The sequence below is a fragment of the Macrobrachium nipponense genome, chromosome 1, assembly GCF_015104395.2.
Source record: "Macrobrachium nipponense isolate FS-2020 chromosome 1, ASM1510439v2, whole genome shotgun sequence".
In the NCBI taxonomy this organism is placed as follows: Eukaryota; Metazoa; Arthropoda; class Malacostraca; order Decapoda; family Palaemonidae; genus Macrobrachium; species Macrobrachium nipponense.
The window spans coordinates 64,781,949-64,809,841 of NC_087200.1; the positions used below are offsets into that span (position 1 = coordinate 64,781,949).

Genomic DNA, 27,893 nt, shown 5'->3' on the forward strand with positions numbered 1-27,893 from the left:
GTGCTCAGATACGCAATATTTGTGGATACAAGCTCCTCAATTAAAGTCGTTTTGTGGTGTGTTTAATAGAACAGTGGCAGAGACATGTTGACTGTAAGGCAGCCAAAGAACAGCAAACAGTGTTGTGGCCAAATGAAAATTAAAGCAAAAATCAAGTAAAGGCAGATGGTTTAAAGTGAAAAGTGAAAATATGTAAGGCTATTCAGACAAAAATTCTTGAATTTTTTATTCTTAAAACTAACTAACAACTAATAAATGGAATTTTGGCCCCTTTACAACACTATGTGGTGAAAATTAGAACTACGTATAATGCAAATATATACAACATAAAATATAAACAATGAAATTCTAAATTTCTTAGGAAACTAAAGAATTTCTCTGGAAAATATTCCACTTTTACACCTCACACACACTCAAGTACATATCAGATTTCTATGGCTACTTAACATCAAAACAACTGACATTTACATATATGAAATAACACTTAAAGAAAATTTTCTCTGGTCCTCCTTTCCCTCAGGCAAGCTGCAGGTGAGCTATATATTTGAGCACTTGTCTAAGGATGTAATTCCCTATGCCTTCCTTTCAACAAAGTGTATGGAGTAGCAGAACATTTTCTTATTGTTTGGAACAATAGTTACCACCTACTGCCCTGTATCTCCTGCACTTACAAATATGAGAGACAGGGTTCCCCTGATCTTTGGAGAATGTGTTCATACAAAAGCCGAATTCTGGCACTGGAGATAATGGAAATTCACACTAATGTGATCAAACAAGATCATGAATGGTAGTTTAATAATGATGATTTTAATACTGAAAATATATATTAAAGATAATGATGATAATAGCCACAAATAGAGAAGATAAATGTCTTTCCGGTGTGTAGAGAAGAATGAAGATCTTACATTATATCATTAGGTTTAGTCTCAGTAAGGATTTGGGAAGGGGTAATAAACATACACAGATTTATAATAGTGCGTGGATGACCATGCTCTTGCATTACCCATAGCTGATACGTCTGAAATTTGTTGCCTTTATGGATCACAGTGTTAACTTTCAACTTTTGTTTACAGCCTTCCTCATGCAAATGGTTGCTACACAGTTCAGTTTCCTGGAGTTATATATGTAGTACATATCTTTTTAACAAGGAACCCTTACCACCTAAATGCAATAACTTTTCAGGCAAATATAAGCTAATAAGGCTGTGTTAAAGCAAATTGAATATTTAAGAATATTTTTTATATAAACCCATCAGTTTAAAAGTAAAGGATCCACCACCTAGCTGCTTAATACTTGGTGAGACAAAGGGTGAACTAATCACTAGGGACCCTGTTCAACCAATTTGTATGGTGGACAAGGCAAATATCAGCTCCTTTTGGCGCGTGTAAGGGAGTTGTTGATTGCAGTAAATACGAAAGTAAGTTGGTTGGTTTGTATTAAAAGAATACATTTTCTTTTAAAACACTTCATTTATCAAACCATGATTGCTGTTACTATTAAATATCTTCTTACCCAGTGATGTTTATTTAATCTAAATACCTATAGTATATGTATAGACAGTGTCCATACCGTAAATTACTATGCAGAAAATAGTAGCATATCCTTTATTTTGTCTTAGAATTCTTTAATGTTTTTAACAAGTATTTAGAGAGTATATTAGGATATGTGAACAAAATTCTTAATGATTATTAGTTGCTGGCATTAATTATAAAGTTATAACTTGCCACCTGAAACCTGCATATGCCAAAGTGGATCAGCAGAACATGTTCAAGGAAGTACAGTACAGTTTACTAAATTTAACTGAAATCTCATGGATCAACTTTAAGTTAATCTTAACTGACTGCAAGTCATTGCATTTATGCAGTAATGATTGAGGTAGTATTTGGATCACTGCATTAAGAAAAGGGTTAGATCAATCTTAATATGTACAGAATAATGGTAAGGGAATTTGAAATACAGCTGTATTGTACTGATTACATAGTTGTTTTACTAAGTCGTCTGTGATCATAATTTAAGTGCATCACAAATTGTTTCACTTTTCAAAAAGATCATTATTTAACTTGAATTAATGTTACTTTAATATGTGTTGCCATTTAGTTTTTTGCACTGATTGTAGTTTTTTATCTTTTCTTAGTCCCAATTCTGAGGTGAGGGAGAGTCTTGGTATGGCCTTATATCAAGCTGTCTCATCCGTTGAACAGGAACTGTGTGCTCAGGTAAGAGAACATCTGAAACAATTAGGGATAAAATATGCCTAGAATTATAAGTTAAAGTTTTATTTATTTCTTATTATTTTTTTCAATCTCATCTTTATTTATTCTGAAAGAAATCCCACTTGCCATATATACCTTATATGATAACATTGTGATTCTGTGAATACTAGTACGCAGTTCAGTGGAATTCCCAGAATAATGATTATAACAAAATAAAAGAATGAAAGGCATGAAAGAAAAAGTTGAATTATAACTGCTTGAAAATTTATTTCCTTATTTCGTGATGTCACCAACTTTTGGAAATTATAATGTAGAGAAGAGTTTGCAAACTGTATAGTTATATAGCCATTTTTTTTTTAACAAAATAAAATTTGTACGCCATAAAATAATCCCAAGTATTTCTGTGTCCACAAAAGAAAGAAAGGAAATGACAGCCAATAGTACAAGCAGAAAGCAGCAGTTGGCCAGTTGTGCTTGGCTAGATACTAGAGTCTCAGGCAGCTCTAAGTCTCATTTGTGTTGTCTTGATCCTTGGAAGAAGGTTACTTTTTGCCTTATGCAGAGACAAGTCTCTCATTGACTTGCGGTATGATATTCATAGTTTGAAACCTGCAAAAGAAGCTCACAGAAATTCTGTGCTTTAGGCAATGAAGTAAGGTGGATGATGGAGAAAGAGGTCATAGAAGATGTGGTGGGTAACCTCTGCCTTTTACAGCTAATTATTAATAATAATCTCAGAGGCCTTATGATAGTTGGAGATCCATAACTGGCTCAGTCTAATGAAATCAGTATTTCCAGTGTTATAAACCCTCTTTTCTGTGTGGCTGTCAGGTTCTTGAAAATTAGATCTTAAGCATTGGGGACTAGGAGTGGACCGAAGGGACTACAACAATCTCAAGGAGAAGGGTGCCAAAGAAAATACTCAAAGAACCTTAACTTAATTTATTATCTACAAATATATTACAAATGTTTATGAGCACAGGCTTCAGAAAGCGCAGCATAGCAAAACGTAAAAAATCATTATCATAAACATGACCATAATCTTAATAAACTTTAACATTACAAACACTTTCACAGCAGCAAAGGCAAAAATAAACTTTACATAAATAATATCAGCACAAAATAACATTTAAATAACAAAGGCTTTTACAGCAGCAGTCGCATGATGCCAGTCATAGTCATTATGCATTAGTAATATAAAAATAATAAACACCAATATCTGTACCAATGGCAAAAGAAATGAACTGAAAAATTTTTGCAGCACAGATATTTTCAACAGTAGCAGACAATGAAATAAATAATACCAGCAGACCATTACGTATAACATTAATAATAATAACAATAAATGCCAGGAGTCATACTCTTTCCAAAACCATAATAACAATCACAGGTATTGGTGTTCATTATTTTTATTACTAATGCACAATGATTATGCCTTTGGTATTTTTGTGACTGCTGCTGTAAAGCCTTTGCTATTTAAATGTTATTTGTTCGTACGCGAACAAACCTTCGGTCTTAACAATCGGATAATTTCTAGTGTCTAGCTGGATCCGGTTAAATTGCAGATGAAAGTAAGGATTCTTGTGAGATCTGGCAACGAGTGCGCATGTCGGGTGAAGAGTGGTCAAGGACCACGCACCCACGCCACCGCATCAGTCGTTTCTTAACTGCCTGGACGAGAGTTGTTGATAACCTCTCTCAGCCTTTACCTGGGTCATTGCCCGTTTCGCTTGTGTTTTAGTGTGTGTATGTGTGTGTGCTGTTATTATAGTTTCTTCTGCTCCATCTAGGCCTCATCAACGTGTGTGCCCCTGAACTCCAGGTTTTCTGTGTTCTCATTTTTTGGCTTCGGCTGCAACCGACCCACATGTCACTTGCAGTAGGTCGCTCTAACGTTTGTACAATAAAAAATCCCTGCACAGAATGCTGTGCATGGCCTAAAGAGCAGTGGAAGTTATTTTATAGAAATAGGGAGCATCGTAGGGTTTCTACTCTTCCTTCATGGAAGGTTTTTTCTTCTCCTCTTCCCGATGCTTCGTCTCCCACTGCTGTCACACCTCATGCTAGTGTTGTGCCTTTGTCCCCTTCCTTTTCTTCCATCGATTCGTCATTGGAAGTATCGGGAGGCCCTCAGGCTGATTTATGTAATGTCGCCCCTTCTTCTGGAGTAAATTTGATTACCGAGAGGGAGGAGGCTTTTTCATCAGTCTTTTATTTCAGAGTCGGAGGTGTCCAAAATGGCGGCGCTTTGGGGAATGCTTGGGCTACGGGGTCCACCGTCTTTGGAGGGTTTGCTGACGCACTTCATGGATGCTTGCTAACCCCCTCCTCATGCTGTCCAGGCCCTCCTCCCCCCTCCTCCTGGCCTCGCCTTCGTGGGTAGCAGAGGTCAGCCATTTTGTATTGCTTCACCAGTGACGATTGCTGCTTCTTCAAGTCAAGAGGGAAGCCGTGGTGTCAGCCCTGCTAGTGACGTCATGGGGTCAGTCATTTTGTATCCCTCCGCCAGTGGCATCTGCTTCCCATTTGGATCGAGGGGAAGCCGTGACATCATCGCCGCTTATGATGTCACTTCCATCGATGACGTCACCCCCAGTCGTCTCCTCTGTGGTGCCTTGCTTGTCTATGTCATCATCGTTTGCTGCCGTGACATCATCTCTGCCATCCAGTTCGCTGCATCTCCCTTCCATGTCGTCAGACCTTTCTCTTGCTGATCCGTCTGAGGCTTTATGCCAGGCAATTCTTAAGAGATTGGACTCTGTTTTAGAAGATAAGTTGGCTGCCATGTCAGCTGGGAGGATTGGAAGCAAGCGTGTTGCATCGCCCCTGCCTCCTGCGAAGAGATTGTGTAAGAGGCCAGTGCTGTCTTCCTCTCCTTCTCCCCCAACTCCATTGTGTCGGCGTATCAAGTGTTGGAAGGCTAAGGACTTTGCCCTTTCTTCGTCCGCAAGTGAGGAGCAGCACACCCCTGTCCCTGAGAGTGTTGGTGTTTCTGAGAGTGTTAGTGTATCTTCCCCTGTGCGATCTGCAGTGGCTGCTTTGTTCTCTGCATCGAGTCGCGAGCGTTTTGCAACCTCCCTCGTTCGTGCACATGTTGCAAGTCCTCCCACTTCTCCTATTCCAGGGCCTATTCATCGCTGTAAGGATCTCAAGGTGCCTATCAAGAGGTCAAAGGTTGTGAGCGGGGAGTTGGTGTAGCAAGAGTGTTTGCCTGCCCCTCTCCCTGGTACTTCCAGGAGTTCGACTCCAAGGGATTCTCATTCTATCTCAAGTGTTTGCGATTCCTCACCGACACATGTTCGTACGTCTGCCATGCCCGTGCCCATTCACGAATGTTAGAGAGTCATCTGTTGGGAGAGTGCGTAGTGATGTCCCTAGTGTTGTGGTTGGTTCGTCGCGGGAATTGGCGCTTGGATCCAGCCCAGACAGGTTAGTTGGTGTTTCGGACTGTTTGGCTGCTGGTTCTTCCATTAGTTTACACGAGGAAGACGATTTAGATAAGCCTGTACACCCTTTTCGTTGTTGGTCTCCATTGCCGGAGCAGGAGGGAGACGCGCAAGAGTTTTTGTCCTCCTTTACAGAAGTCGATCTCATTCGTGGATTCTACAATTTGGAGAGTAGGACTCAGGCTCGGTCACCTTACACTCTTTCCTGCTTGGAAGCCTTGCTGGGAGCTACGCAGGATCTCAAGTCATTGTTTTAACTTCCCTTGTCAGGGCATGTCCAGTTGGTCTTGCATAAGGATAATGCTTCTGTTTCAGATTGGGACGGTTCGCTTCACTCCAGGGGCTCTGCCAAGCTGCTACCCCTGCCTCTCATGAGGCATAGGAAGTACTATGCTACAAACTCTGTTTTTTTATGTCGCGCCATCTTAACCTGGACGTCATTTGTCTGAAGCAGGGATTGACTTTGGAGCAGGTGAGGTCGGTGGCTCCATCCTTGTCTCCACAGGATGCCTCAGCGTTGGAGTCTACGGCAGCCTTCACTTTGCAGACGGTTTCTTGGTTGGACTTCTGGTCTGCGGCCATTGCCAAGATAGCTTCTGACAGGCCCCAGAGGGTTTGGTGAGTGCCTCCTCTCTGGCCAGCGCGTTGCAGTCTGGAGGCAAGGCGTTTTTGTATCTGGCACACCTCGGTGTTAATTTATGGGCTAACCTTCTCCTGATTAGAAGAGACGCAGCTTTATCAGGATGGAAAGATCAGTTGACCCTGAGTCCTTGCTGGCATTGAGGAATGGAGATCTTTTGGAATCACAATTTCTGTTTCTTCGGACCGAGCTGGAGGATGTGATAGACTGGTGCCGGGCTGACATCAAGGACAGATTAGTGCACCAGGCTGTGTCTAAGTCCGAGGCTTGTCCTCGGAGACGTCCAGCTCCTCCTCCTCCCCATGCCCAGCAGCAGTTACGAAAATTGTCCCCTGGTAGGCTGTCAAGGGGTTAGGTTTCGGCAGGGCCTCCCTGTTCGTCCCAGCTTAGGTCAGAGGACCAACATCCCTTTCACTCCCAATCCTTTATGCCGAGAAGGGGCCCCAGGGGCAGAGGTAGGAAGTCGTCTGTAGGTTAGGCGCCTCTCCCTCTCCTGTGCCACTGGTGGGGGGTTGCCTGGCGGGCCATTGGGCCAAGTGGCAGAGTTATGGGGCGGAGAAGTAGGTGGTAGATGTCCTTCGGGTGGAGTATCTACTGCCATTCGACTTCTCTCTCCCTCTCTTGGACAAGCCGCAGCTCACGAGGGTATATCCTCCAGATTCTCTGAAGTTCTTAGCTCTCCGGGAGAAAGTGAAGAAGATGCTGGACAAGGATGCGATAGAGGAAGTGATGCGTCCGTCTCCGGGGTTTTACAGTCATATCTTCTTGGTGCCCAAGGCGTCGTGAGGTTGGAGACCTGTGATAGACTTATCCACCTTGAATCCATTCATCAGGAAGACAAGGTTCAAGATAGAGACCCCGCATTCAGTGTTGGCAGCTGTGAGGGAAGGTGACTTCATGCTGTCAATAGACTTGAGGGACACATACTTCCAGATCCCTATTCAACCAATGCCCAGGAAGTTCCTTCGCTTCTCTCTCGGAGACAAGGTCTTCGAGTTCAAAGTCCTGTGCATTGGGCTGACCACAGCCCCTCAAGTGTTCACAAGGGTCTCCCCTCTCGTCTCAAGTTGGACCCATGCTCAGGGGATCCGTTTGCTGAGGTACCTCGATGATAGGTTGGTCTTTGCAGGTTCCAGGGAAAAGCTGCTGCTGGACAGAGATTGTCTGCTTCAGTTTTGTGTGGAACTGGGCATCGTGGTCAACCAGGTAAAATCAAACCTCGTGCCCAGTCAAAGGATTCTGTACCAGGGCATGGTCATCGATACAGCGGTTGCAAGAGTTTTCCCGTCAGATCAGAGGTCGGAGAAGTTGCGAGTGGTGGCGCACGGCTTCCTGTCAGAACCACATCAGTTAGCTCATCAGTGGCATGTTCTTCTGGGAGTTTTGTCTTCCCTGGAGAAGCTGGTCCCTCATGGGCGTCTTCATCTTAGGTCTCTACAATGGAGATGGGGAATTCTGGTCTCTGGTGGGGGACTCACCCCTGTTAAAGGTTCCTCTGTCTCTGGAAGTGAGAAGAGACCTTTGTTGGTGGTTGGACAACCGAAATCTTTTGAAGGTGGCCTCATTGCCTCAGGCGTTTGGAGTTTGGAGGACAAACAGCAGCATATCAACATCTTGGAGTTGAACGCAGCCTTCCTAGGTCTGAAGGAGTTTCGGGAGAAAGTAGAGGGTCATTCTGTCGTTCTCATGTCAGACAACACCAGGGTGGTCGCCTATGTGAACAAGCAGGGAGGCCTGGTTTCACGTCAACTTCACGCCTTGACCGTCGAGGTTCACCAGTGGGCTGTCAACAATTTGGTAGAGCTCTCAGCCAGGTATATCCCAGGCAAACGGAATGTAGTCACAGACAAACTCAGTCGTCAGGATCAGATCCTAGGCACAGAGTGGTCCCTTCATCAGGAAACTGGAGATATTCTGTTCAGTGGTTCCAGATCCTTTAGCTTTAGCGGAGGATGCATTCCAACATCCCCAGAACAACCTGGAGGTGTATGCTTTTCCTCCATTTTGTTTGCTCCATCAAGTTCTGAACAGTCTGATGAGTTTGCAGGGTCTCAGGATGACTTTGGTAGCCCCTTTGTGGTCTCAGGCGGAAGGGTTTCCAGATCTGCTGTCGTTGTTGTCGGAGGTTCCAAGGGAAATTCCCCCTTGGCGGCATATCCTGTGTCAGCCGCATGCAGAAAGGTTCCACCAGTCAGTAGAAACCCTGTCTCTTCACGGTTGGAGGCTATCAAATATCTCTTCTGAGCGAGAGGTTTTTTTCAGAGAACAGCAGGGCATATGTCCAGCAGTCTCAGAAGGCCAACCTCTGCAGTTTACCAAGGCAAATGGGCTATCTACTGTAATTGGTGTCGTAAACAGGGTTTTTCTCCACTCAGAACCTCTATTCAGCGAATAGCAGACTTTTTAACCTTCCTCAGAGATGAGAAACCTTTAGGTTCCAGTGCAAAGGTCGTCCAGAATACTACTGTGGTTTTCTCTGCTAAGCATAGCAAGGCAGGGTCTTCTAGTTCAAGGCCTTGTTTTGGGTTGGCAGCAACCCGCCTCCCCCAAGTCTCGCTTGTCAGCTATTCCCTGTGTTTGTCGATTTATATCAACTTAGACAAATCTGACTCGGTACTGTTGAGTCATATGCATCTGGGCATGGACGTGGTCACAGAAATCTTTTCCGTTTACCCCACAGTGGAGAGAATCCTTAGATTTCACTTGCTTTTACAGAAGTTCATTTGTATGCCAGCATCTCCTTTAAAATTGTTGCAAAGCTTTCTGGGGCTTCTGAACTCTTAAGTGAAGCTGATGTTACGCCACCACTTAAGGCTAAGAATATTGCTGCCACAACTGACCAAGACAATTTTGAGTTCTATCCTTCCTGGCAGTTCTTGTTTGGTAGTAAGATCCAAATAACCTCCAAAGAGGATAGGGGTACCAACTTTCTAAATTGTATAGTTTCAGGTCAGTGGTTCACACAGGGAAGGGATATGCACAATAACCCTCTGGAGTTGAAGGCAGTCTATCTTGCCCTTTGGTCTTTTGCAAGTCACCTGTCAATAAAATGATAGGGATAATGTTATACAACTCGACTGCAGTTGTGTATTTCCCAAACAAAGCTGGTACTGCAAAGTCCTCAGCCAAGGTCATCTGGATGTTTACAGAGAAACAGAATGTTACCTTGTCATAGATAAATTCAGTAGGCAGGATCAAGTTCTACTGTCAGAAAAATCTCATCATCTGGATATGGAGGAGCGATAATGGTGACTTAAATTTGACAATGTCTTCGATGGTTGTGTGAGAGAGAGAGAGAACAAAATTGGTGGAGGAATAAATGGGAGTGGTTTGATGGCAGTTGTAAGCGTGTGTCTGTTGTGGCGATTGCCGTGTATATCAGTGACGAGCGTCTGTTACGAGAGTCGGGAGAAGTGAGGGAGTTGGGGAGTTTGTGATCAGAGCTGATGCTGGTCAGTCAGTTTTTGGTAGCAGTATTGAATATTAGTGATGGTCCGTTATTTTATGTTTTTTGAAGTTGTTGTTTGAATTATTGTTGGTATTGTATGTTTGAATGTTGTGGCTGTGTTGAGTTTGTTGTGCCTAAGAGTTCTGTTGTGTTGTAGATGAATTGTTGGAGTTGTGAGTTGTTGAGTGTTGTTGTTGTTCCTTCATGTTATAGGTGGTGTGTTGACTTGCCGTGTTATTGTTTTTTTTTGGTGTTGATAGTGATTATTTGTGCAGTGGTCTTTTGTTGTACGTATAGATATTGAATTGTTGTGTCCTTGTTCAGTTGTTTGTGCATTGTGTTACACGCTTAGCCTAGCCTAGCCTAGCCTAGCTAAGCTATATCCAGCAGACAGCAGCGCAGCTTCTCACCTTGAGTGTATGGTAAGTACAAGTGTGGTTTTGAGAGTTTTTTTTGTTTTGGCTTGTAATCCCGCTACACGGATATCTATCAGATGCTATGAAAGTTTTGGGGGATTTTGAAATTTTGAGACAATACGTACTACTGAATCCTGGACATCCAATGTGGTAATTAGGGATCAAGGAATTACAGCTATGTCAAGACTTCCGTGGCCTTCAGAGAAACAGACTTTATCTGTTTTAGAGATATAATACATGTCTTGGTCATGAATTCAATTGGCCTTGCTGTAGCTTCAACCCAGGTTTTATAAATCATGAGGAGGAGGGGGTTGCCATGCTTCAGACTTGCTTTCCTCATCATCATGGTACATAAGCCTTCCTTATTTACTTCTACAGTGTATGTTGATGGGCTGAGCAAAGATTAGTTTTGTTTGACTTGCCCAATATTGTTCAATCTCGTAGATACTCAGATATTTCACTCCAGAGGTTCAACGGCTTCAATGCCCTGGTTTACTGTACATTGCATTAATTGGCAAAAATCCATCTAACATCCAGTAAAACTACCCTGGTTACTGTAAAGTAATAGGTGTGTGATAAAACAAGTAAAAGTTTAAAAACATTTATTTTTTTTTGTACTAAGCTTGTTACTTTATTGAAAATGTCTGTGTCCTTACTCATCTTTTGTAGTAAGCTCAGGTGACCAGGGAGGGAACTTTTCTTCTAGAAAGTATTTGGAAAATTACTTGGATGCATAATCAGACTAAGTACTGTAATAGCAAATGGTTTTTATTAAAAAAATCTAAATTTTTCTTAAAATCATGATTAAGTTTCTTTTTGTTACCATAGGAGATATGAAGTATTTACTGTAAGGCTTATGTGAAGTTAGATACTATCTTACTTTTTATGTTGATTTATAGGTAACGGGGATGTTGTTGGAGTTGCCTGTTTCAGTAATATCCCAGCTGATAAATGATGAAGCAGCACTGAAGGAAGCAGTCACCAAAGCCCGTCAAGAGTATATTAGGTTTTCACAGGCAAGTTATACTTTTCATTTTTATTGGATATATTTGTATATTATGTCATATAAGCCTTACTAGGAGACATCTGTAAGTCCGTCTTTACAGTGCAAGAGTTGGTAATTGATGAGAAGCCAAAGAACGTTGACCCTGCCAAGGTGTTTTGACTGTCATTTTCTGATTAAAATCTGTGCTGCCCTTCTTAATGCAGAAGGTGCACCCATGGGAGACCTACTAAAGAAGGCTGTCAAAGTTGCTGGAGGCCTCCAAGGCCTCGCAAGACACTGACTCTGCCTTCTGCAAGGCCAAAGACAACCAAGATGATGCTAACTAAGCCAATGCTTTACACAGGTGCCCACACAAATTACAACAAAGGGGCATCCTCAGCTACCTATTATCTGCATCTATCACCTCATGTTAAACAAAACAGCCATGAACTGTTTGTCTGGTTGTAGTTGGAGAGATAACAAGTAGTGTGGCCACCCAAGGAAGTGGCCATCATGATACCAACAGGCACCCTCTCCACCAGACTCTGTTTCACTGACAGCACCTCTGGCAAGTTTCTGGTGGCCGTGGGCACTTTCAGATCCATACTACCAGCATCAAAAGATAACTGCCAATGACTGGGCACTCAGATGTAACTAAGTAACCACCTGTGGCACCTCCATACCATCATATTGCCACTAAAACCTTATTTTCTACCTGATTGGAAGAAAACAAAGCTGAGAATTCATTGTCATTGATGCCCAGACACCCCTCCTCTGTTACGACTTTTGACACAAGGGCTGATAGTAACCATTACCCATCAGCACCTCATCGATCTGTCCTTCCAATCAGTCCCCCTCTTTTTGGGGCCTAAGCAGCAGGCTATTTCATTCATAGGCCTTACAGACCTACATTTTCCTGCTGGAACTTTGTCAGGCTCTTGGAATATGCACAAAACATGGCATCCATCATTGTATCAGAATAACTGGTCCCTCAGTGTCCTCCAGCTTCTGCTGCCCACCACCAGAGAAACTGTTTGCCACAAAGAATGACTTGAATGTGATGCAACAAAAGTACTTTACCTCCAGCTCCTGGGCTTCACTACTGCACACGATCAAGAAACCTGACAGCTCATGGCACCCCTGCAGAAACTATTGGCACTTCAACCTCCAGATGGAGTCCAACCACTACCCCCTTGGCAGACATCACCTCCATATCTCACTGGGCAAGAGTCTTCTCAAAGTTCAAGCAAATTAAGGGGTATTTAAAAGTTCCAGTCCATCGTGAAGATATCCAGGAAACATTGATCTTCCCACCTTTCTGGACATGTGTCTTCATTTAATCATCATTTGGCTTCTGGAATTCAAGAGCTAGATTCAAGAGGTCAGTGGACAACATCCTTGGAAACTGCTCCTTCTGTGTAGATCCAAGAGGCCAATGGACAACATCCTTGGAAACTGCTCCTTCTGTGTATGCTATGTTGATAACATACCTATATTCTCCAATATTCTCCAAAAACTTTACACCATACTGTCCCATCTAAATGACAGGGGCTTTGTTTAGTTATCCATTGTGACAAATGCATCATTAAGGCTGCCTTCTTCCAGTTCCTTGATTATCATATATACGTACAGTAATTTACAGCAATGGTAAATTATTACCACAGATTCCTACCCAACTGTGGCAACACCTAGAAGCTCAATTGCGTCTGTCCCCAATGAGATGTCTTGAAAACAATCAAGGAAGCACCCACTGTTGCCACATGCTGGTGTTTCTTCACCACTGAGCCTGACTCGTACTACCTTCACAAGCAACATCACAACAAGCAGTCATAAAGCAAAAAATGAACAGTATAAATCAAATCCCCTCAGTTTTTTCAGTTGGATAGTTTTGACACTGGCAGGGAGAAAACAATGCTATCAACAGAACTTCTCACTGTACTCCTGGGTACCAGACATTGCTGACACCTATTCTTGGGTACACCTGTCTCTATCCTGATAGATCATCAATCACTGGTCCATGTCTTAACAAAAAAACAAGATTCATGCTCTGCCCATTAGCAACATCGATTAATGCCATCACTGCATTTGGGTGCACAATTCAAATAATTTACAGAAAGAAAAACCCATAGCCAATGCCCTATCCAGAATATACATTGATTGGGGTTTAACTGGTAATAAATTATGAAGAACTTGCTAAAGCCCAACAAAAAGATCCAAAAACAGAACACTACATGAACAATCGTAATAAGACATCCTTTTTGGTGCTATCAGATAAATCATCCTCTGTGATGCCAGCAGTGACTGCCCACAACTCCTTGTGCCAAGATCTCTAAAAAGAAAGTTGTTTTAACTCATCCATGGACTCATTCATCATTTTTGACAGAACAACAATCAAACTATAAGGGAAAAAAATTCATGTGGTATGGAGCAAAAAAAAAGATTTAAAACAGGTTGCAAAACATTGCATCAAGTGCTGAGTAAACCAGGTGAGACAGTCTACCACTGGTGAATCCCCACTACCCTAGACAACAGTTCAGCCATCTCTGTGCAGATGTAGTGACCCCTCCCACCCCTCAATGATTTCAGTCATATCTTTGCAGCAGCACAGAGAACCACATGCAGGCAGGAGGCAATTATGATGACATAAATGAAAGTTAACACCTGTGTTCAAGCACTTCTGTGTGGATTGGTCAGCCATTTCAGTATACACGAAGACATAATCTTCAACAGAGGGCCAATATTCTCCTTTGAAATATGAATCACTTTAGTCAAAACACTTGGTTCAAAATACTACCCTAAAGAACTCCAAAATTATGTTTGATAAGACCAACTGTGTACCAGGTGAATTCTTTCTAGCCAGGGATGTCATTTTGCCCTTACAAAAAATTGGGGAGGCTACAGAAGGTCGTCGAAAGAATCTGACAGTAAGAATGTTCAGTGCAGCTGACAACCATTCAGTGAAAAATGTGCCACATCTAAAGAAAAAATCAATGCCTCTACCACCAAGATGTTTGATAAGCCCATCTGTGTACTAGGTGGATTCTTCAGCTGTCTACCACCAAGATGTTTGATAAGACCATCTGTGTACTAGGTGGATTCTTCGGCTGTCTGGGTTGATTTCATGTACATGAAGTTGCTGATTTTAAGTAGTGTATTTGTTGTGAAGGAACTAACTAACAGTGGACCTTTGTGGATAATGAATATCCAGCACATCATAAACCTTGAATAATGTGAGATACAAGTGTGATGTTAATGGTGATCACTATTGTTATTCAGTTCAGTTGATAACTAAAATTTTAGAACAACTGGGCATGTACTATATTTATGGAGCTTTTATATTTTTGTCAGTAATTGAAACTTATTACAGTTAATGATTGCATCTTATTTTCAGGGGGAGGAGGGCTGCCAGGAAGCCAGTGCTGTGGGAGTATCGCAGAATATTAGTAATGAGAAAGAGGAATTAGGTGAGGTAATATTTGAAAAAATTTCCAAGAGGCATCCGCAAGAAGCTGCTAAATTGACTGGAATGTTACTTCAGATGGAATATAAGGATTTGGTTAGAGTGATTGCTGAACCTGAACTTTTGACGAAGAAAGTGGAGCTCGCTTTGAGTGTTTTGAGGTCATATAAGGGAAGTTGATGATATTGGACAAGACTAGTATTTTTATAGCTTTAAATGTTATCCATTATTATTTGCAATTTGCTTTGCCAAAAGATGGGGCTGTGAAAGCTGTAGCGTTTTTTATTATTCATGACGGCTCATAAGAGTTTAGTCCTTCCTTTGATGGATATATTTTTGTGATTCAGAACATATGAGTAATACTTAGATGTATGGAATATAGAAGAAAAGATAATACAGTTGGTATTTTATTTATGAAACTTTTAAACTTTTATAGTATTAAATTTAGGGGTCTGCACCATCCAGTAAGTAACGAAATCAACTGTGTAACAAAGACTGGTGCATAACTTACATGATTTGGTACCCTGGGGCCAACTTCATAGCTTATACGTACTAGTACAGGATTTTATTATTTTAAGGTTTGAATGAGTTTATGCAAATATTTCGGGAAATAAAAGAAAAAGCAATTCTGAGCAGAAAATGTTCCATGAAGGTATGTATTATGCTTTAATCATTGGTGAGGTGAATTTTTAAAATAGATTTGTTCATATACAAAACAAACCCTTGTCTTTACCATTAGGATAAATAACTTAGTGCCAGCTGGAAACCAGTGAAGTTAAAAAATTGTGTACGCAAGGGACTCTTGGTATCTGTGCTTGGTCAAGAGTCATGTGGAGCCACCCACATACCCATCTTTAACCTGTGACCATGTTAGTTATTTTCTTACCGCCTTTAAGAGAGGATGTGCTTTGCTTCCGTCCTTTTAAAGACGGTTTAGTTTGCTCCCTGTTTGCTTTAAAACTGTTTGTGTGTGGAATTTCCGGGCAATTTTACGAACATGGAGCCTTGTCATGCTTCGATAAGATTTCCTGGATCTCACAAGAAGCACATGAATGCCCAGATATCTTCACTTTTTTTAACATCGTTTAACATCGGAGTACACAGAGTGTTCAGATCCAGTTACCGTATATACTCGCATATTATGCGACTTTTGAAACCTAATTTTGAAGCTAATTTTAAAGGGGTCGCATCATACACGCGGTATAAAATTAGCGTACCGTCTATGCTTTCCCAAATCGGCAGATTGCGATAGTTACTACTGGAGGAAAACAGTAGATCTTTTAAAAAGTTATGCTTTACCTGTACTTCAATATATCCAATAATATTGTATGCATTCTCATATTACTATTGTATTTTAAAATACAAAAGAGCGATCGTGCGCCATTTGCATTATTTTGGTTTATACAGCATGTTTAACTGTTCTAGACTAACCATCTATAATTTCCAAATCGGTTGATTAAGGCACAATACCGAAGGAATTTTTACTTTTTGTTTTACTCGGTAAAAGACACATTTGTTACTTGAACTATAATTTTTATTTTAGGATACGCAGTTAAGTGAAAATTTATTAAAGTAAAAAAAATGCATAAAATTAATAAACTAAAATCCTCCAAAGTCGCTCTCCGTGTCCGTATCATCAAATACTGCTCTGAATTCTTCGCCATCAAGACAGTCATATTCGTCATCTTCCAGATCTTTGATCATTTCATCTTATTATGAAAGGTATAGTCTTGTCACCGTGGCGAGCTCTCTGGCGTGCCTTTTAAAGATCTGCCCTTATGCTAATTTTACAAAAACATTAACTGCCCGTGTTTGACAAACCTTTGAATGTCCTTGAGACAAACCCCGAGGCTATAATTATAAGATTATAAGGGGTTTTCATTCCCAGGTACTTTAATCTCCTTCCTATTCGGCCCTGCTCTCTCTCTCTCTCTCCTAAATCCTCAGCTGTCCGAGCGAGAGCTTTTTTTATGGGACAACATAGGCCCGCATTTCGCATTTTCCATACCTAATTATTTTGTATACGATTGCCCTTTCTCGGCTGTGAAGTTTATGTCTATCCATGGCTGTGAGATGACCAGGAATAACTTGTAAGTCAGTGTCAAAGTCACTCCACACTTCAGTCAGGCCAAAACTTTGCCATATCGCATTCAAGCAATATTCAGTCATTGTTTCCTATCTATTATTTTGTCAGAGAGAGAGAGAGAGAGAGAGAGAAACATTGTTTATTTTCTCACTCGTCAAACTTACTCTGTTATGCTTTATTTCATATTTCCTTGCTCACCAATTTATTCTATACCTACGATATTAAGAAATCAAGATATGTGTAGAAGGGAGAACTGCCTCCAGACTGTACAGTCAGTATGGATTTAAACGCACGTGGAACTGGTTGAAATATTCGCAACTGCACCAAAATGAGATGCCATGGTGATAGAAAATCTGACTCGGTTTCTTGTTATTGCATAAAAAATCTTTATCAATCGTGAACCTACGTAATTTATTTAGAATTCTGCGTAACGGAAAAGATAATATTTGATATCTGTAATGGGAGAAATGGTTTTATCTCTGTTGTTGTTATAAATTTGGCAGATATGCGATCAAACACGTGGGACGACCAAAACAGCCCAGCCAGAGAGCTCAGCTCATTTTGTAAATACTATTGTTTGGCGTGCTAGGCTTACCTGATTCATTTGGGTGTGCGCTGCAGCTGCTGCTACTGCTACTCAAATAATCGCATTTTTCTTACTAATCCCAAGAGTTGACCATGGAAAATCCCAAGATTAACCAAAAATCCAAAATAATAAAATAATTGACATATGCCAAGCCTTGGAGTCCTAAATATTTACTCTGTCAATCAGGAAAAGATACTGATAAATTGAATTGACGGTATCTTTTTTGAGAGAGAGAGAGAGAGAGAGAGAGAGAGAGAGAGAGAGAGAGAGAGAGAGAGAGAGAGAGAGAGAGAGAGAATATATTGCAGTGTGTTCATGCTTGTTAAAAATGTGCAGTACGGGTAATTCATATCTGGAAGAAAAAAAAAATGAATTTTGTTGCTGTCAGTCGCATGGACTAAATTTACAAAGAACAGGGAACAAATCTTGACATTCCTCGAGAGAGAGAGAGATGAACCAAGGCCATCTAGGATGAACTCTCTCTCTCCCCTCTCAACTATACTGTAGTGTTAACTTGAGTCTCTGAAACCAATAGGTATTAGCACACGCACAACTGTATGTGTGTGTGTGTGTATGGGCATACTGTTAAAAAATGTGCTGTACCTACAGGTAATAAATACCTACATCTTGGAAGATAAAACAAACAAATTTTGTTGTTGTTAGTCGCCGGGGATATAAAGAGTGTGACCAGCAGACAGAAAGATTAACATTTTTCCAGAGATTAAAGAGCTGAATTTTGTTTTGAAGCTATGTCAACCGCGTTAGTAAGTAGGTATCATCTAAAGAAATTTTCTTTTTTCTTACGGAAGAATCTTCAAACCATTTTGCATTCAAAGTAATGAGAAGGAATAATTCTATTCTTCATGTAATCAGTAAAATACTTACACTAATAAAAACTAAAACTACGTATTGTATGCAAAACACACACGTCATCGTTAGCTTCGTGTGTGTAAACGTTCATTCTAAGAAATTCAGAGTAGTATATCTAACACCTGATTGGTTGGTTGGTAGCCATGGAGATCTGTTATCCAATGACTGCCCTCTGCTTCTGTTCTATTTATAGACATATGCCATGGATGGCACTAGTTTTGAATGTTACCATGTTCGTAATTTTCTGACTGCTGACGCAAAAATTACTCAATAATTTTCTTTATATAATTATTTCTTCGTGAAAACAATAATATAATATGATCATTTTAACTTTAATGTATACTGGTATGAAAAATACCAGTGTCGTAGCGATGCGTCATCAATATAGTGGTATGAAAATACCACATGGTGTTGTAGCGATACGTAATCATGAAGTACAAATCCTTTTCCCGGACCATCCTCAAAATTTTTTGACTCTTCAACTTCAAGATCGATATGGTGAAATATATTATATAGTCATACTTATTGTTAAAATTCACAAGTTGAACTGCAAAACATTATTATATTTTGATTGTCATGTACAGGCGGTCCCCGGGTTACGACGGTTCCGGCTTACGACGTTCCGAGGTTACGACGCTTTTTCTTAAATATTCAATGGAAAAATCCGTCCTGGGTTATGACGTTTGTTCCGAGGTTACGACGCTGACGCTTCCGACGCTCCGAGTTAACGACGCTTTTAAAAAACGCATACTATGATAAAAATCCTTTATAGTTTAGCACAGTATATTAATAAAAATAAGTTTCTGTTAGATTACAACAAAAAATTTTGAGTTATGATGATTTTCGACACTTTTTATGTCGTATTTTTCTATGTTTTTTAGTGACGCCTCATATGCGGAGCGAATGAATACATACTAGCTTGCGGTGCGCAAAGTTTACATATAACAGTCCAAAAGCGCAAATAATGAAAAAATCATTGCTTGTTTCCAGTAATAATAACAAAACAAAGTTTCTGGTTAGATTACAACGCAAATTCCAAGTATCCAAAGAGAGACATTATCCAGTAATTTGATCAAAGAGAGAGAGGCGATTTCCGACGCTCCGAATTAAGGACAGAGAAGTGTTCGTTTCATTAAACGGCCTCTGACTCATGCCAGTAAATGTTTTGTTGATACTAATAATATAAGCCTATTTAAAGATACGTTTACTTTAATTAGTCTATATGATACGTAAATAGTAATCAACTGTTCTTGTAGCCCTCAAGATTTGGCAAAATCGAAGTATCCAAAGAGAGACATTATACAGTAACTGGAACCTTGACATACGAATTTAATTTGTTCCGTTACCGTCGTCGTATATCAAAACAGTTGTATCTCAAAGCATTTTTTCCCATTAAAAATAATGTAATATGTATTAATCCGTTCTAGCGCTATGAAACCACACCTAAACACAGCTAAATTACATATAACATACACAATTTATACACAAATAAATGAGTAATAACACGCATAATGATAAAATAACATAACAATGTGATAAATGATAATAAATGTTAATAAAATCAATTAAATAAAAAGAAAGGAATTTTACTTACCACAACGAAAGATGACGTGAGGCCAGCAGGGGGAGGAGGTAGGGAAGGGTGGCAGGGAACGATTTGTTCTCTTTTTATTTACGTATGCACACTAATAACTACGTAATAAACACAAATGAAATAACATTGCTAAACTAATTTTTATTTATTTTTTTTAATCAGTTCGTAGTTTAGAAATAATGGTGATGCCTTTGGAAGGTTTTTATAGCTTCCTTCTGCTTAATGATCGTGGATATTGTAGAAGGATTTCGACCATACTCGTTTGCCAAATCGACGATACGAACGCCACGTTCATGCTTTGCTATAATTTCATGTTTTGCTTCCATCGAAATCATTTTCTTGGGTTTTTTCTTATCACCTGCTTTGTCTTTAGCTTTGAGACCCATGGTTAATAATAAAATAGTCAAAATAACACGAAAAATAGGCGCAAATACAACGAACTAAACAACGACGTGTTAACATGCAGCACCAACAAACAAACAGACTGAACGCCATTTATCGGTCGCCTATACAACTAACACTCATCGCAAAGTCGTATCTCAAATATTTCGTTGTATATCAAAGCTTATATTTTCGCAAATTTTCTGTTGTATCTCAAAACATTCGTATATTAGGGCAATCGTATGTCAAGGTTCCAGTGTAATTTGATCAGAGAGAGAGAGAGAGAGAGACGCCTTGGCGGCAACAATGGTCTCGGGGATTGACGTAGCGTTTATTTTCTGAACAGATAGGACAGAGAAGTGTTCGTTTCATTAAACGGCCTCTGACTCATGGCAGGAAATGTTTTGTTGATACTAATATATAAGCCTATTTAAAGATACGTTTACTTTAATTAGTCTATATGATACGTAAATAGTAATCAGCTGTTCTTGTAGCCCTCAAGATTTGGCAAAATAACTCCAGGTTGTACATAAAACTTCAAGAATGTAGTGTCACCAGAGGATTACAATAGTTTTTACCTTCAAGAACCAGCATTCTTTTATGAAAATAACTCCAGGTTGTACATAAAACTACAGGAAACAACATGTAGTGTAACCAAAGGATTACAAGTAAGGTTTTTATAACTTTTTATCAGTTTAAGACATTTCCAAGCGTCGTTCCGGCTTACGACGATTTTTGGCTTACGACGCGTCTCAAGAACGGAACCCCCGTCGTAACCCGGGGACTGCCTGTACATATATTTTTTGCGTTTTACGGAATGTTTGTTTTGAAAATAATAGCTATTAGTGAACATATGGTATTAATTGTCCCACTATTTTGTTATAGGTGATCTTAGTTATCTCACATTCATTTAACAGTATTATATTAATATTTATTTAAATAAACTGTAATTAATAAATAACAATAATGAAAAACATAAAGGGAAAAAATTTTTTTGCTGCAGTAGTGATGTTTGTTTGATTATGCATCTGACCTCACATTTCCGAAATCTGAAAAATTCCAAAAACCTAAACATCGGAATGTGTGTGTACTGCACATTTTTTTTAAACACGCACACAATGTCTACACATTTACTGATACCCGTTGGTGAAAGACTCAAATTACAGTATTTATTCCTGAGAGAGAGAGAGAGAGAGAGGACTCCAAGGTGTGTTATTTTTACAATTATTTTATTATCTTGGGATTCTTTTTTAATCTTGAGATTTTCTATTCAATTCTCAAGATTAGTAAGAAAATTACCGTAACTTGACTAGCAGCAGCACTCATCTGAATGACTCGGCCATTAGCATGCTAAACCACCAACCTTATGAACTGACGCTCTCAGAAAAGGAACTTGCATGATACATGAGATACATGACAAAACCACTGTTTATTGGTGAAAATTTGGGGGTCGCATGATATGTGAGATCGCACGTTACTCGAGTATATATGGTACTTTGCCACCTGTACTATTTGATATTTCACATATCCCATTGGCTCATCTATGGATTCATTTCTTGCATGTATCAGAAGGGGATTTGGGAGGTAATTTTGACTAATTGTGCTCTATTCCCTGCAGGGAGGGGTTGTGCATCGCCATCTTGTTCTTTGTTCCAGATACAGAGGCAGAGTTGATGGGGGTGTGAAATCAGTGTTAGGCCTATCAGGAGCACCAACCCTAGAAGGGCAGTTGGTTTGCTATATGAGACATCGCGCTTCCCTCCTAGGTCCCTCGCTATAGGTGTCCCTTTTACCCTTGATCTTCACTGAATGGCGGTCGAATACTTCGACATTGTAGAGAAGCAAATAGTACAATGCCTCAGCATTTTCAGTTAAGGTTGCTATGCCTACAGGAATAACAACAGCAGCTGTACGCTTCCTGTCAAGTGCTGACGTTACATTCAGGATGTAATGTTAGAGGAATGAACTTCCATTGGGTAATTTAAGAAGGCATCTGTTCATAGAATTTTGAGAGATGGTTCATAGTTACGACAAACCACTTTCAATTCCCTTTACATAAAGGATGTTGTCCAGAGGTCCTTGGACAAATTTTCTGTGGGTCCTTTGGTGGCTGCTCAAAAACATTGTGTAACTCATCCAGCACCCCTGGCGGGTCAGTTAGTATCTTGTCTAAGATGATGGTTGAATGTGAAATGGATGAGATAACTGGTCTCTTTCCTTTTCAAATTTCGTTCTCCTTTACTTCGGGCAGTAGAAGAAAGTACAGTCATAAGCTGGAATGGACAAGATACAGGTGAGTGAAGTAGCCATGCTGTTTAGAGTTATCATCAGTGTAAGATACCTATCAGTAGCAAGACATTCCTTTCTTTGGCAAGGGGCAGAGGAATGATGATAAAGCTACATAAGTGGATACCTTGGTTTGATAGATTCTTTTCTTCCTCAGAGGCAATGAACTATGACATTGTATTGAAACCCAGATGTCTGAATCTATGATATTCATATATATCTTCGATTCTGAAATACTGGTCAGTTGTTTCTTAGAATACTGGTATTCAGAAAACTGATGAAAGGTGGCAAACCTCCACTTGGTTAATAGTACTTACCTCCCACCAAAATTAAGTCTATCCTGATGTTAAGACCAAGGGTTTGTTTCGTATATGAACAAATGACAGAAGGAAGTCCGGGGGAAGAGAACGTAGAGGAACACTCTTCAAGAGATTCCGGTCATCCAACCAGCAACGAAGGTCTTCTCTCACTTCCAGGGACAGAGGAACCCTTATTAGGGGGAGAGTCCCCCACCAGAGACCAGCTTCTCCAGAGAAGACAAAATTCCCAGAAGAACCTGCCACGGATGAGCTGACTGATGTGGTTGCGATAGGAAGTCGCGCTTCACCACTCGCAACTTCTCCAACCTCTGATCCGACGGGAAAACTTGAGACTGCCGTATCGATGACCATGCCCAGATAGAGAATCCTTTGACTTATTACGAGGTTTGACTTCTCTTGGTTTACGATGATGCCGAGTTCCAGACAAAACCAAAGCGGATGATCTCTGTCCTGCAGCAGCTTCTCTCTGGAACCTGCCAAGACCAACCAATCGTTGAGGTACCTCAGCAAATGGATCCCTCTGAGCATGGGCCCAACTTGAGAAGAGAGAGAAGACCCTTATGAACACCTGAGGGGCTGTGGTCAACCCAAAGCACAGGACTTTGAACTTGAAGACCTTCTCTACGAGAGAAGCGAAGGAACTTCCTGGACGATGGATGAATAGGGATCTGGAAATATGCGACATTTAAATCTATCGACAGCATGAAGTCGCTTTCCCTCACAGCTGCCAACACTGATCGCGGGGTCTCCATCTTGAACTTCGTCTTCCTGATGAAATGATTCAAGGTGGATAAGTCGATCACAGGTCTCCATCCCCCCTGATGCCTTGGGCACCAAGATGTGACTGTAAAACCCCAGAGACAGACACACCACTTCTTCTATTGCATCCTTGTCCAGCATCTCCTGCACTTCCTCCTGGAGAGTCAAGAACTTCGGAGAATATGAGGAATACACCTGCCTGAGCAGAGGCTTGTCCAAGAGCCGGGGAGAGAAGTCGAATGGCAGTAGATACCCCACCTAAAGGACATCTACTACCCACTTCTCCCCCACATAACTCTGCCACTTGGCCCACTGGCCCACCAGGCACCCCCCCACCCATGGCAAAGGAGAGGGAGAGGTGCCTATCAATGACCCCCCTTACTTCTGCACCTGGAGCCCCTTCTTGACCTTGTAAGAGCGGGAGCGAAAGGGACATTGGTCCTCTGACCTAAACAGGGAGGAATAGGAAGGCCCTACTGAAACCAAACTCCTAGACAGCCTACCAGGCGACAATCTCTGTGATTGCTGTTGAGCAGGGGGAGGAGGAGGGGTGGGACGTCTCAGAGAACGAGACTCTTGACTTTGACACATCTTGGTGCACTAACCTGTCCTTCGTGTCAGCCCCCTGTCAGTCTATCGCGTCCTCCAGTTCAGTCCGAGGGAACAGGAACTGAGATTCTGAAAGGTCCCCATTCCTTAGTGCCAACAAGGACTCAGGGTCAACCGATCTTACTATTTTGGACAAAGCCGCGTCTCTTATCAGATGAAGATTAGCCCACAAATTGAAGCTGAAGTGTGCTAGATACAAAAACGCCTTGCCCCCAGACTGCAACAAACTGGCAAGATAGAAAGCACTCACCAACCCCTCTGGGGACCTGTCAGATACTATCTTGGCAATGACCCTCGACCAGAAGTCCAACCATGACACCGTCTGTAACATGGAGGCTGCTGTAGACTCCCAAGCTGAGGCATCCTGCGGAGACAAGGACGGCGCCACCGACCACACCTGCTCCAAAGTCAACCTTGGCTTCAGATGAATGACGTCCGGCTTAAGATGACGAGACATCAAGTAGGCAGAGTTCATAGTATAATACTTCCTATGCCTCATGAGTGGAGGGGGAAGCAACTTGGAAGAACCCCTTGATTGAGGAAGCCCGTCCTGATCTGACACAGACGCGTTCACCTTATGCAAGACCGACTGGACATGCCCCGATAAGGGAAGCTGAAACAACAACTTGGGATCCTGCATAGCCCCCAGCAAAGCTTCCAAGCAAGGAGTGAAAGACGGCCGAGGCCGAGTCCTACTACTCTCCAAATTGTTGAACCCACGAATGAGATCAACAACTTCTGTAAAGGAAGACAAAAACTCTTGCGTGTCTCCTTCCTCCTGCTCCGGCAACGGAGACCGATGACGAGAAGACACAGGCTTCTCCAACAGGTCTTCCTCGTGTAGACCAACAAAAGGGCCAGCAGCCAAGCAGCCCTAAATGCCAGCCGACCTGTCGGGGCTGGAGCCAAGCACCAACTCCTGCAACAAACCAACCACAACACTAGGAACATTAACTATGCACACTCCCAATAGATGACTCACATACGTGGCCACGTACACGTGTGTGCGGGGTCGATACACGTATGTGCGAAGGAGAAGCATCTCGAACACTTGACAAAGAATGAGATTTCCTCGAAGTTGAACCCTGGGCAGCATCAAGGGGAGGGGGAGACGAACACCCCTGCTGCACTACTTCCGCGTTCACAACTTCGATCTCTTCACAAGCACCTTGAGATCCTTAGGGCGACGAATAGGCCCTGGTGTCAAAGAAGTGGAAGAATCAGCAACATGCACACAAACATGCAAGGTTGGAACACACTCGCAACTCGATGCAGAAGACAAAGCAGCCACTGCAGATTGCACAGGGGATGAAACACTAGCACTCTTTGGAACACGGGCGTGTCGCTCCTCACTCGTAGATGAAGAAAAGGCAAAGTCCTTAACTTTCCAACGCTTGCTATGCCAACATGGCGGAGATGGGGGAGAAGGAGAGGATGACAGCACTGACTCCATACACATTCTCTTGGCAGGAGAAGTGGGGGTGGCAGGCGATGCAACACACTTGCTCCCAGTCTTCCCAGCCAACATGGCAGCAAACCTATCTTCCAAAATAGAGTCCAATCTCTTAAGAACTGCCTGACATAAAGCCTCAGATGGATCAGTAAGAGAGGGCACAGACAACATAGAAGAGAGATGGAGCGTACTGGATGGCAGCGATGACATCACGGGAGCAAACAATAATGACACAGAAGAGCAGCAGAGGGAACTGGGAGTGACGTCATCGATGGAAGTGACTGTCACCAGCGGCATTGATGTCACAGCTTCCCCTCAACCTGAGGAGGTGGCAGGTGCCACTGGCAGAGAGATACAAAATGGCTGACCCCATGATGTCACCAGCAGCAATGATGTCATGGCTTCTCCCTGACTCGAAGAAGCGGCAGGAGTCACTGGTGGAGCAATACAATATGGCTGACCCCAGCTACCAACAAAGACGAGGCCAGGAGTAGGGAGGAGTGCATGGGTAGCCTGAGGGAGGAGGCAAGCATCCATGAAGTGCATCAGCAAACTCTCCAAGGAGGGTGAACTCCTTATCCCAAGTGACCCCCAGAGCGCCGCCATTTTGGACGCCTCCGAATCTGAAACAAAAGAAACCAATGAAAAAGCCTCCTCCCTTGCGGGAAGTAAATTAACTCCCGAGGAAGAGGGGGTGACATTACATAATAAGTCAGCCTGAGGGCCTCCTGATACTTCCAATGACGAATCAATGGAAGAAAAGGAAGGAGACAAAGGCACAATGACACTAGCATGGGGTGTGACTGCAGCAGGAGCCAAAGCATCAGGGAGAGGAGATGAAAATCCCTCCCACGAAGGAAGGGTAGAAACTCTACCTCCCTCTTACTATAAAATAACTTCCAGTGCTCTCTAGGCTACGCACGACATTCCGGGCAGGGATTCGTTATGGTACAAACATTAGCACGATACCTACTGCATGTGGAGTGTGGGTCTGTTGCAGAAGAAGCCAGGAAACAAGAACATGGGAAACCTTGAGTTCCCGGGCACATAGGTTGGCAAGGCCAAGAAGGGGCAGAAGAAGCCATAATACAAGCACACACACACACACACAGAATCACAAGCAAAAATGGGCAATGAACTGGGTAAAAGGCCGAGAGAGGGTAACCGCGACTCTCACCCAGTCAGTTAAGAAAAAGACTGAACGAGGTGACGTGGGTGCATGGTCCTTGACCATTTTCACCCAATATACACACACGTTGCCAGATCTCACAAGATTCCTTGCTTTCATCTGCGATTTAACTGGATCCAGCTAGGCACTAGAAAATTATCCTATTGTTAAGACCTCAGGTTTGTAGCTATGAAAATACAAATTGTCTTAGAAAATTTGTCATTTTCCATAGCTAAAAAACCTGAGGTCTTAACATACAAAGGCCCACCTCTAACCACCCCTCTAACAACTAACCTGGGTCGGAAGAATAACTAACATGGTCACGAGTTAAAGAGGGGTATGTGGGTGGTTCTACATGACTCGTGACCAAGCACAGATGCCAATAGTCCCTTGCGTTCACAATATTTTTTACTTTACTGGTTTCTAGCTGGCGCCAAGTTATTTATCCTAATGTTAAGACCTCAAGTTTGTTAGTTATGAAAAATACAAATTGATTAAAAATTTGTCATATTCATTATTAACACGATATTCATTGTTAACACAGCTCTTTGGTGAGTAAGGTTGTTTATGGGAGGTCTGATTAGCCTGGGATGTGAGGAGGATGATGGAGAGAATTAGGCAAGTGGATTACTGGTCATTTCATGATGATTTTTATTTCTTGTATGTTGTTGAATTGTAACATTACAGTCCCTTTATCTAGAAAATCGACTGTGAATAGACTTCTACGCTTTATGTATCAAGAAAGCATTTTACGTTAATGTTGCTTGGCAAGATTTATCTGTGATCATTGAATTCTAGTGTGCTCTGTTCTGCTGCCTCATCATGGAATTGTTGAATCAGGAGTCAGGATTAGGCATATGCCTATGCTGAATGAGTGATGGTGGTCATGATGACAAGAGAAAGCAAGGAGGGAGGATACTGTATTTTTTATAATGTCAGCTTCTTTATTTGTTTTTGTTACTGTATGGGCAGTCCCTGGGTTATGTCATCCCAGCCTTACAGCACTTGCCTCATGGTGCTATTACCTGGACTCGGCGCTGTAAGTACTATTTACTCCTATAATTTAATTATGATGCTTTGGGTTACAGTGATTTTTGGCTTACCGCATGCCACGGGACGGAACCCCTTGTATTAGAATCACAGAAATTACTGATACAAACCACTCACAGGGAA

General features: G+C 41.7%; 1 protein-coding gene across 1 annotated transcript in view; it reads left to right on the top strand.

Annotated features, from left to right (window-relative positions):
- LOC135219368 (uncharacterized) overlaps positions 1–15,006 on the top strand; it is a 54,076-nt gene extending 39,070 nt beyond the window's left edge. Inside the window, exons 4-6 of the mRNA XM_064256080.1 lie at positions 2,135–2,216; positions 11,063–11,179; positions 14,540–15,006. Of these exons, the coding sequence (XP_064112150.1) occupies positions 2,135–2,216; positions 11,063–11,179; positions 14,540–14,788 (448 nt within the window). The 3' untranslated portion in view covers positions 14,789–15,006. The remainder of the gene's footprint in view (positions 1–2,134; positions 2,217–11,062; positions 11,180–14,539) is intronic.
- The last annotated feature ends 12,887 nt before the right edge of the window (positions 15,007–27,893 follow it).